This window comes from Leptonotus elevatus, chromosome 13 (genome assembly GCF_054856555.1).
Source record: "Leptonotus elevatus isolate MCC_2025b chromosome 13, RoL_Lele_1.0, whole genome shotgun sequence".
NCBI classification, from domain to species: domain Eukaryota; kingdom Metazoa; phylum Chordata; class Actinopteri; order Syngnathiformes; family Syngnathidae; genus Leptonotus; species Leptonotus elevatus.
The window spans coordinates 10,811,324-10,823,591 of record NC_141251.1 but is presented as its reverse complement, the minus strand read 5'-3'; the positions used below and the strand labels follow the sequence as shown (position 1 = coordinate 10,823,591).

The 12,268-nt window shown below is 35.8% G+C and overlaps 1 protein-coding gene across 1 annotated transcript; it reads right to left on the bottom strand.

Moving 5' to 3' along the window:
- Positions 1-737: 737 nt before the first annotated feature.
- kmo (kynurenine 3-monooxygenase) lies at positions 738-12,138 on the bottom strand. Its single transcript, XM_086093010.1, has 15 exons — positions 11,976-12,138; positions 11,506-11,575; positions 11,307-11,404; positions 10,886-10,975; positions 10,206-10,254; positions 9,353-9,440; positions 6,445-6,610; positions 6,292-6,363; positions 4,649-4,770; positions 4,026-4,173; positions 2,989-3,046; positions 2,841-2,923; positions 1,654-1,755; positions 1,489-1,548; positions 738-1,073 (listed from the first exon to the last, which is right to left on the bottom strand). Exons 1-15 carry the CDS (start codon positions 12,036-12,038, stop codon positions 888-890), a joined length of 1,455 nt encoding a protein of 484 aa, XP_085949136.1. The 5' UTR covers positions 12,039-12,138; the 3' UTR covers positions 738-887.
- Between the last annotated feature and the right edge of the window lie 130 nt (positions 12,139-12,268).

Below are 12,268 nucleotides of genomic sequence, written 5' to 3'. Positions count from 1 at the left end.
CAATTGTTTAAGATTTTTTTAACGCATTTACTGAAAATGCGCAAAACGGACATGCGATTTATGCACGCTTCCATCTGTTCTTCTTTTAAGAATATTGAGAAGGATTCCGCTCCTGTAGGTGGCGATACACACCATGGAGATGTGATCCACCAGTAATTAAAAAAAAGAAGAACAACAGGAAGCGACTTTGCTGTGCAATGACATCGTATGAGTTTGCTTTTGTAATTCTTGATAAAACGTAGCGTTTCTTTGCTGTTTTCCATCTAAAATTGCATTAATGTTCGCTTCTTTAATTCATTCCAAAAAAAAATCTGTTTCGTCGTCCCCCCGAACATACCTTACTTTATCATCCGCCATTGCTTTGTGACTACAAACGTACATGTGACACAATATCTGGTCAAAACATGTGACGTGCATCCGGTCTTGTCAGCGTTTATTCGCAAAACGTGTTTCCATAGCCAAAATTCAAATTTTCCTTTTTTTTTTTGATACACTTCAAAATCCAACGGCAAGTGTAAAAACGTTTGTATGAATTTGGGCACCTTTTTTTGAATTTCTATCGTTTCTATTTAGTTTTATTTTTGCATTTCTTGAAAATGTGAATAAAAATGGGTGGATGGACACCCCACGATTGAGTCATTGCTCTAGCAGAAGAGTGCTCATATGTATGAATATTTGTATTTACCATTTACTTTTGTTTAACAATAATGACGGAATTTCAAATAAGTTGTACCAAATAACATCCTACAACTTGCACTGTTGCGTTTTAATCAATGCCATTTGCACATAATGAACCACAGTAATGACTTAAATTGAGCATGATTTATGACATTTTGTCTCCCTGAACGAGATTTAATTCAATTAATTTCATCCCTGCGAGAGTGGTTCTAATTGCTGCAGTTCGATGTGAGAAACGTTGCCAAGTATTTAGGAGGTCCCAATGCTGCCAGCGTGTTCCACATTTTCTCCGTGGGGATGCTGAGCTTGTTGATGGGTTGGGGGTTTTTAATGAGCAGGACAGAAACCCCCAAAATTGCTCCTGTGGCAGCAAATAACAGGCTACGATTTATCACCTGTGAAAGAAATACAATATTTATATTTTGAATCCCACTCTGTCAGTTAAATGAAAACGTGAACAGTGTGATACTCGAAGCTTCAGGCTAAGCTTTGTGCCTATAAGGCTGAATTTTTGATTCCAATACACACACATTCTTCCATAAGGGATGGAATAATACTGAATTTCCTGAAATAGTGCCAATGGGGAACACTACTGAAAACAAAAGCTTTGGCAGAGGGTGATGTTTGTTTTTCTTGTTTACAGACATCTCCACAGTCAACACACAACACTGCACTGTTTCGCAGTTTTGTGAATTCACTGGCGAGATGAATGCATTCATGCAGCTGCACATCCGAGAGAGGCAACATCTTTTAGTGTAACCACACACTTAAAGGGTGCAAGTTGAGCACGTATGAAATTTAGGAACTTACTTTGTCCTGCCAGTGCCAGTGATTCACAGCTTCATGGTATCGTATTCTTGTGAATGTCACCTGATTGGGGGTGGATACAAATAAAGAATATTGATTATTTGCTTTTGAAATGACTGTTGAATAATTAAATGATTAAAGTGCCACCTGATACTATTTTGTACTTGCCATCGTGTAAAGTGGGATTATTGTCTTTGGCATGAGAAGGTGGAGGATGTTATCAACATGCTTCCGGAAACGGAACCATTTGGTGTTAACATGCGCTCGCATCTGCAAAAGAAACAGGCGGTTGGATATTTAAATGAATGTACTACACTCTAAAAAGAGAAGAGTTGAACCAACTTAAGTCTAAAATGAGAATTGTTGACCAACTTAATTGAATGGCTTCAAATGGTAACACACAATTGAAATAAATGAATCCAACTTAATATATAAAGTTTATTAAATTATGAGGTCATTAAGTTTAATTGATTGAGTTCATTAAACTTAATATATTAATTTTAAATTAAATTTATTCAATTGTGTGTTAGAAGTTGAAGCAATTCGATTAAGTTGAGCAACAATTCACTTTTTAGAGTGTATAAGAAAAGTAATTAAATCTACTGATAACAGAAGCTGAGGCCTACGATTTATATTATGACTGCATAAACTCGACTGTATTATTGGAGTTGAGGCTATTTTGTCATGTATTATGTGCGCATCATTTTCACAATGTTCAAGTCTGTTGCTATTTACGTTCCTCATTTGAATATCACATCATTTCCACTCTGTCTACAAGATATGCATTGCATAAATTAGCATACAGAGTCATTTGATTCATTACAGTTAATCAGATCCACTTTGGCAACATCTGCCGTTTTTTCAGATGACAACAGTTTATTATATATAACGTATGTAATAAATTAAGTTACTTTGGATTCAATCTTTATCGTGGCTACTGTTTTCAATTTTGATACATACTGGAGTTGCACTCAAAGCGATGATCAAACATTTACAGCTTGAAAGTGCAATAAGCACAAGACAATAAGACTTGAATATGAAAAACTCAAATTGTAATTATTTTTCATGGCTTAATTAGTTCAGTTTTCATTTTAAGAAACCAGGGGGGGGGGCAATTTTGTATTTCAATGCAACACGCTGAGTTGTTGATTGCTATAATATTAAATAGTGCCAGCGGGGATATGCTCCACAGGCTGTCGGAGATCTTTCTCTGTATAAGTGTCTCAATATTCTCCCACCCGGGTCCACCCAGTCACGACCGCTGTTCACCATGTTTTACCATCTCTTTAGTTGCTTCTCTGTTGCATTCATCAAGTATGAGCTCATGGTGAACTCGTGAAATTAACATATCTTACTTCAACGTAGTTGTACATAGCCAGGTCTGCGATTGCATGGTTATCCGGAACCCGCACTCTGGTATACTCGGGCAGTACAGCACCTAAAATAGTAAAACTCTTGTTTGGAAGTGGTCACACGTCATTTGTCCATATCACACGCACTTACTGAAATCTTCATTGAACTGCTCCATTATTTCATCAAAGACAATGCAATCCTCAAACCCCTACAAAACATAAATGGATGAACAAATCGATATTTCTATTTGTTTATTAAAGTGAAAGTCAAACTTATTGACAATAATATGTTATATGTGACTTCAATAGTCTAAACATAACATTCTGATCAATATTACATTTGTGGAATAAGTTATGAAGCAAAATCCAGCCTTTTTTTTATCCATCTCAGGGGGCGGCCATTTTACCACATGCTGTCGACTGAAGATGACATCACAGTTGCGCCGGGCTCAGGCAACGACCAATCACAGCTCAACTGTTTTCTGAAGCTGAGCTGTGATTCGTTGCTACCTCAGACCCGAGCAACTGTGATGTCATCTTCAGTAGATAGCAAGTGGCAAAATGGCTGCCACCTGAGATGGATAAAAATGGCCAAATTTTGCTGCTTGGCTCATATTTTACAAACGTAATATTAACTAATTTACTGCCATTGACGGCTATAGACGTCAAAAATTAATTTTAAATTAAATTAAAATATTATTCCACTTTTGTTAACAAGAGTATGAAAACCTAGATTTTTTTTATTGTACATTTAGAACAGATATAAAATTTGTGATTAATCGTGAGTTAACTAGTGAAGTCATGCGATTCAATTACGATGACAAATTTTAATCGCCTGATGCCCCTAATTTTTAATCATATTTTCATTTTTTAAATCGCATCAGGCGAATACATTTTTTTATTGTAATTAATTGCATGACATAACTCACGATTAATCACAAATTTTATATCTGTTCTACATGTAGAATATTTTTTTCTAGGTTTTCATACTCTTGTTAAGAAAAGTGGGAAAAAATGTTAAACTAATAGAAATAGTTCAAATGAATTTTTGACGTCAATGGCAGTGAATGAGTTAACCAGAATGTCATATTTAGACCAGCGGGGCTGCATAGAACATATTATTGTAAAAAAATAAAAAAAATAAAATGTGGGTTGACTTGGCCCTTTAATTCCCTTGATGTTACTTACAGCATTCATTCCCTGCCCGTAGAAGGGCACCACTGCATGTGCCGCGTCGCCCATAAGGACACATTTGTCTCCAATGTGATATGGGGAGCACTTGATGGACACCATGGCCTGGGCAGGCAATCGAAAATAATCTCTTCTCAGAGCATCCCTGGGAGATATAAATGCAGGAGAAATATTATTGGACTCGTTTTGTTTGTTTGGAAAGCTACATTCTTGTAAACAGAGCACACATACTGCCGTCATCCAATCTGAGTAAGCCAACGCAACTGTTTGTGGAGCTAAAGAGCCAGAAAGAGGAACAAAATCACAGATTCAATTGTTTGCTCCAAATGAAGTCAGCGCTGAGAGAAAAAGCCTGCGGCGCTGGTATAGCTCAATGCTACGTGCGCTCTGTCCGTCAGCCACAACACACACTTCACCTTCAATTAAAAGCGGGTGGCTCACAGACATGTAAGAGTCAGACTTCAATTTTATTACACTTCACAGACTGAAGCTGATACTTGTCTGGATGGAGTTGATGAGACGGAAATATTCCGAAGATGGCGTGGCGTGGTTGGATGGGATAAATGGGATAGTCAGGGATGGAAGAGTGCGAGACAGGTGGAGGTGAGGAAGTGGCTTACACTCCTATCAATGGTATGGCGTCAGGAAAGTAGTTTTGGAAAAACGTAATGACTTCATCTCCTGTGGTGATCTTCTCAAACTCTTCAAAGGGCATGAAGAGAGTGCAGGTGAAAGTCTTGTCCTATAAAGAATAAAAGAGATTCACATGGATTTCACATCTTTTCATTCAGGGAGATGATTCTCTGTACTGACGGAACACTAAACTCTCTTTTATTCAGCATGGCTGCGTTTCGAAATGTCAAAAATCACGGAAAAATAACGGCCCAAGAGGCAACACATTGATATTTCGAAAGTAAACAATACAGATTAATTAGGGATGGGCGAGTACCGATACCCGGCCTTATTTCAAGGTATCGATACTTGTGATGGCAGCCGATGCTTGTGGCCGTTTTACGATCAGGAACTAGAAATTAGAAGAATAGAAAATTGTCTTTAATTGTATGCAATTTTAAAGAAAAATACTAAATTGGGATATATAAGTCTTGCTTGAAAGCTATGTCACTGATTTTTAGGGGGATTTTTTTAGGAATCAAAAGTACTAGTGGTATCGCTACTTGGTATCGGTATCAGCTACTACTCAAGAGTTGAGTACTTGTACTGGTATCTGTCTGAAAATAGATGGTATCGAACATCCCTAAGATAAATAATACAAATATTAGGTAGGGCTGGGTTAGAAAAAATCTAATAATCAATGGATGAAAAATGCTGACACAACTGCAGAAAACGCAACTGCAATCTTAAAAGACATATACATTCTGAAAATATTTTCACTTCACTTTGTTCAGAAAAAGAGAGTTACTTGCTTATAAATGTTTGTTCACTTTTGAATGATGGTTTTGGCATTACAAGAGGAACAGTCCGTTCTCCCTCTCCAACGTGGCTCCAATGAGTATTATTACGAAACAGGAGAACTTTTATATATCTGACTACTACTACTATTAACACTCAAGTTCATCTTCTGTCCTTTAGTTTAGGGGAAGGCATTTGCATAAATTCACACCACATCTCAAGTAGTTGTTTTTAAGGTTCAATACATGGCTTTGATCCATGCGTCGGCATCTGGCAAATGAATTAGTCATCTTGAATATGATAATCAATGGCTGCCATTATCATAGCATTGTTACAAAGTTCTCCCAGGAAGGACTCATTTTCACTGTCTCTCTCTAACCACAGCAGCACCACGTTTTTTTCTTACTCTAAAGACATTCGAGGTGCTAAGGACAGTGAGTGACAGCTGATGCACTTTTAAGCCTGCTGCTTTAACCTTGTCTTCCTTGAGACAAGGCGCAGTTGCTGACTCAGCCATGCTGAAAAATCATTTTGGGTTTAAGAAGGACAGGAGAGACAGAGAAAGGTTTTCATAGAAAAAAATAACACTTATGACATGAAGCATAACACTGTAGTGTAAAAAGTAGGTTAAACCCCAAGGTGCCAAGACATTTTGCAGTGTAATATTCCCTATTATTAAGTCTATAATGGTAAATAACGCTAAACCCGCCAAAGGCATCAGTGAGGGTAAATCATCACTTGAAAGTTACTGAACTGATTATGCTGATTATGCCAAGTGTATGCAAATAATGTCAGGCAATTACATTTTAAATCATACATCCACACCGAGGGAAAAAACATAAATCCCACTTACCAAGTTGGGAAGTGCAATCATCATGAACGTGTTCCGGGGCCAAATGTGGAGAAAATTGGGCTTCATGACAAACTGAGGATGGACACGCAGCTTTGCTGAAAACATTTGTGTCTACAAATGTGATTATTGCACTTGTCTCGAAGCAGAACTGACCTCTCCATTGACTGGCGGCATGGTGAGCTCCATGTAGCCGTGAGGGATATAAGTCTGACTGTAGTTAAAGCGGCTTTGACGAAGGAATTGCTTGCGAACCGCTGAAAAGGCACCATCACAACCCACGATGAGGTCTGCTTCGATCTGCTTTCTGGATCCATCCGGGCTGAAGAGCATGAGGAAACATGGAAGGCAAAAGGGGTTCTCAACATTTCTAAAATTACTGTGTATAAAATGTAAAATTTTATATTTAAAAATTTAAAAATTTAAAAATTTAAAAATTTAAAAATTTAAAAATTTAAAAATTTAAAAATTTAAAAATTTAAAAAATTTAAAAATTTAAAAATTTAAAAATTTAAAAATTTAAAAAAAAATTATTTTAAAGATTTTATAAATTTTTAATTTTAAAAATTTAAAAATTGAAAAATTGTAAAACTTTAAAACTTTAAAAATTGAAAAATTTTAAAATGTAAAAATTTAAAAATTTAAAAATTTAAAAATTTAAAAATTTAAAAATTTAAAAATTTAAAAATTTAAAAATTTAAAAATTTAAAAATTTACTAATTTACTAATTTTAACAATTTAAATATTGGAAAAAAATAAAACTTCAAAAATTAAAATAAATAAACTAATAATAATAATAATAATTTATTTCTAAATAAAGAGGATGAAGGTTAAGCCTATCAAAGTTGCCTTTGCTTTTCAACGATAAAACCAATTACAGTATATTGATCTTATGGTTGTATGTGTTCAGTCATTAAAGCCAAACGTATCATAATAAATACGAGACATTTTGAGCCCTCTATTCCATAAGTATAATATTTTCTTCCCCCATTAAAACCCTGACGTATATGATCTGACACATGCATTTCTCGGATGATCCTTCAGAGGGCAGTATCATCCAGCTGATGGCTTTTCCAGCGACCTTGCAAAATCGGTCCAATTGAGAAAGGAGAGACACCTATACTTATTAATAGTGGGAAATGTTCTTTCTGAGTAGGTTATTTTTTTCCCATGTTTACATCAACATAAAAAATCAGGTCATACAAAGTCCTCAATTTAGTTTCTGTGAAGTCAAATATTTTAGATGCAATATCTTTTTTTCTTTTCTTTTTTCAGTTTAAGCGGGGTTATAGTTTTTACAGTGTAAGGCATCACTCTTGCATATCCAAAAAGAAATCATATCTTGTTTCCTCTACTTCCATGATCCATTATCATATCCTATTATCCCATTATGGTGGGAAAGAGGCTCTTGTATGTGTAATTATACAAGGAGGCAACAAATTAGCCATTATTGGTGAGGATGCAAAAGTGAGCAAAAGTGTGGTCTGTGTCCTAGATGTGTGAGGTGAATGGTTTTATAGTGCATAGTGCATTTTACACATTCGCCTCAATGTAGAACCTGATGCAAATGCATTTGCGCTCGTGACTCATTCAACTGAGTAGATTATTGGCCACCAGACATTAAATTAACAAATGAAATAAATGAGCACACTACAGGATGTAAAAGGATGAATTAAATATGAAAAACTGTTTGATTCAATTAGATGTGTTGCCCTCGGTGTGCTGTGTTCCCTGCAATTCCCTTGAGTAAAATGACCTTGTTAGAGTGGTAATTAGGTTGGAAATGGTAAATGTTGCTTTTATCTCTAAAACAAGCAATTGGAAGGCTCACAAAAGTCACACGCTTCAAATGCCGCTGAATAATCACATACTATAGACACAGACAGCAAACATGTTCAAGGCCCATAAGCACTTGTATGCACTTATATGATCAATAAAACCAGTTAAAACAAATAATTCAAATAAGCAACACACTCTCCTATATTAGCCTCAATACTTGCTGCATTTGTTTATGCGCTAGCAGGATAGTGGCAGCAGGCGAAGGATTTTCATTGGAGAGCGGTGAAAAAAAATGTCATTCATCAGTTAGCATGCCATCGAAATTCACATCTCTTTTTGATTGATAGGACACAATGAGTCACATATGCAACACAATGCAGATCCCTAAGCACCAGGAAAGGAATGCTTTTTACAACAATCACAAAATTACACTACACTACTAGCCATTAATCCTGACTTCCTCATGTTGATTTAAAAAAAAAAACGTTTTGTAAAAAAAACAACATGTTTCGTTTTTACTTTGTAGGTTAAATTGTTTTAAATATTGTGGATTACTGTATATTTATTATTTATCGATTCTATGAATTTTTAATTTTCAGTATCGTATAGTTAAATTAGCCAGTCAAAAAATGTTTATAATTTAAATAGGGATTTAATATTTATTTAAATTTCAGGCAAATTGATGCACTTTACATCTTTTGTTACAGACTAAAAAACAATGTTATCTATATTTCTTTATTTTTTTTCTCATTTTCTTTAATGTTAATAAGGATACGATGCTATGCAAAGATGCACTTATAATAATGTTCTAGACAAATTATACTATATATAGTCTCGGTGGAAAAATGGGGGCGGGGCATGAAATTTTTTCTTCTTCCTGTACCCCACATGTGTTCACTGATATAGGCTATGTTCACGCTGCAGTTCTTAATGCTCAATTCCGATTTATTTGGGTAAAATCAGATTTTTTTGAGTAAGCGTTCACATTACCTATTAATTGCGACCTGATTCTGGTCTGCTGTGTGGACATAATGCGTCCCCAAAGTGACCCGCATGCGCAGAAGAAGATACAACGTCACTCACAACGCTGTGTTTCCGGAAGTGAATACAGCGTGTCAGGGCCACGGACTTTTATAAGTCTGTTGTCGGGGCTCATATTTTCCCCCATCTCATATCTACTGAGGATTGATGCAGGAGGAGGTAAAAATAATATTGTGTTCAAATGAGGTGAAACTGTTCGAGCGCCTTATCTCACGGATGACGTAACCATAAATATAATATTTACCTGATAAAGGTCATTAGCCCCGATTCAGCACTCCAGTCCTGTAGTTTGTGGTCAAAGTTCAACTTGTTGTTTGCATATGTCTCAGCCTCTGTTGGGAGTACAATTTTCTTTAAAAAAAATAATAATAATAATTTGCATAGCATAACAGAAGCAGTTGCACGTGACTATTATTTCCGTCCAACTATGGAAACATGTTCAATGCGAAGAAGAAGAAGAAAAAATAATTTCCCCCACACTGATTCATTTTAAGATTGTAAAAAAAAAAAAAAGCACACAGAAGCTTACTTCTAGTGTATCTAATGGCTTGGAAATGGTTTTATGCCTGTTTTTGTTGCAGGAGTCTTACTTGTCCTGATAAGATCAAGTTTAATTAAAATACAGCCCCATGCTGCCACACATTATTCTCGCAGTGGAAACTGAGCCACAACATTAATAACATGAATCTTCACTGATTAAAAAAATAATAATAAATAAAAAACATACACTTTAAAATTGAATTCAAAGAGCCATAAAATTAAGCGTTGAGTGCACTCAGGGATTTTGCTGTTATAGCCTGCATTGTAAACTTGCTAAAGTATACCTGTATATATTGGTAAACTATTTATCAATAAGTATTAGCAAACTAGCAAAACTAGCTAACCGCTGAAAAAGAGGTCATACCAAACCAAATCTCCTAAATGAAAAAGCTTCAATATTTTTAGGCACGATTCTGTACATTTTGTTGTATAGGTATGAATTGTTTTTCTGTAAAATATAGTATATTGAGCGGCACAGTGGACGACTGGCATGTTGGTCTCACATGAATGTTTGTCTACACTATATGTTCCCTGCGAAAGCTAGATAATGGTCTTACCTGTTAGCAGCTCTTTGTTCAGATTGGCTCGGTCTACTGACAGGATGTACTGAAGTGAAAACAATGTCTCATTATTGTGCAATTCTGCAGCTACAGCTCCACAAATAGACAGTATACTATTCACTGAAAATGAAAAACCAGATGCCTCCGGGCTTCACATGTTAATGAACATTTCAATTTCGGTGTCCTCTGCAACATACGATACAAACAATCCTTTTTCGACCGATAAATGTCATTTAATTATTTTCAATTATGAAAAAGAATAATTAGATAACTTTGACAAATCAGCTCTGTATGTGCATGTATGCAGTAATTTGGTTTTGAGGCGTCAATGTTTACCAATTAAACATGCGTATCTTGGTACGTGTCCAGTTGATTGAAAAGCAAAAATACATATTTAATCTTCAAACTGCCACAGTGCATAAGTTGTAATAATAAACAATGGATGCCAGCAAATGGTGTTTGTGTGATAACCCAGCAGTATTTGATTAATTGAATACACAAAATCCATATGCTAACATCAACATAATCAGTTTGATTATCATGTTGTTAATATAATAAATCATCGTTGTCTATGAAGCAGATCGCAAGATACAGCAATTTGAAAGAATAATTATTTGCCTCAATGCCCAGATCTTGTTGTGAAAAATGTAGATAGAGACACAAATGTGAAGGCTCACCTGGCCCTTTTTGCCATACGGAATTGGAGACTGCACACCATTTAGTGAATGAATCATTCTTGCATGCATGGGGATTCCCTGGGAGATGATCTAAAAGACCAAGCAACAAATTAGAGTAGAACGTCACATCAAATTGTACTCACCATATCACTATGCTATACATTTTTCTACACAATAATTAAGAAGCAAATACTGATTCCTTGCTTGATGGACTAGGGTTCTCCCATTTTTCCATACAACATGCATCTTAGCACAATAAACTTTCCATATAAGTATGAATGGTTGGTTGTCTACATGTTTAGTTAGTAACATTCATTTACGGTACTTATACAAATTATAATTTGTATAGCTGCTAACATGCCAATGTCCCTGCGTGTGAGATCGAGATGTCCTGTTACAGGAATCAATTATGTCAACAAACCTTCTCCTCTATTCCGATATGTTTGAGTGACTGGCGGCCCCTGTGAGATAAACTCAGGTTGATACTTCTCCCCTTCACGATTTTTGCTTGCCGGATATCTGGCCAGGAGGTTAGAAATGAATTTACTATCACAAATTTGTCACATTATCGGATAAAGTTTTGATCTATGTGTCAAGGGAGATTTGAATATCGATCATACCATCCCGAGATTCAAACAAATGCACATCAAAACCTCTTTTGGCGAAGAAGCAGGCATTCAGCGCACCAACCTAAAACAAAAGATGGGTGTGCTCGTCATTGCCAAAAATAAAACGACATGAACAATATTGAATTTTATACATATTATATAACTCTTATGTGCTTATTCAGCTCTCATTATACATTTGCGTCTCACACCAATAACGATCCTGGGTCATTTTAAACCAGGCCTTGTTTTTTAATTTACTTTATTTCATTGCAAACACATAAGATGAACAGTTGTCATTGCATAAGTTAATTACACTTAATCAGATGCTCCTACTACAGCACTTTTACTTAATAAAGTGGGTGAATTTGACCTACAATGCACCAAGTGAGTTAAATCACGTATGTGACTTTTAAAGGTTGCTCTGGTAATGTCAGTATGAAGCTCAAGAAAAACAACAAGTATTGACATCCACTTCGTCTTACCAGTCCACCTCCCACAACTGCCACAACTTGTTTCTTCTTTGAGCTGTCAGTTGATCTCTCCATTCCTGCTCAAGGTAGTCTCTCACTCAGTCAGGAGAGTTTGCGCACTGGCTGTTCGCTTCAGAGTGACAGAGGTCGGCTGAGGTAAAATTTTAAAAGAGGAGGAGCAAAGCAAATGGCAACAATATGAGTCTTTTCAACTTAAACACACAAGTTAACTCCGTTTGTTCTACATTATTTTGCTCTTTGTACTTTAAACTATCGGTATTTTAGGAAATGGTGCCAACGGGGAA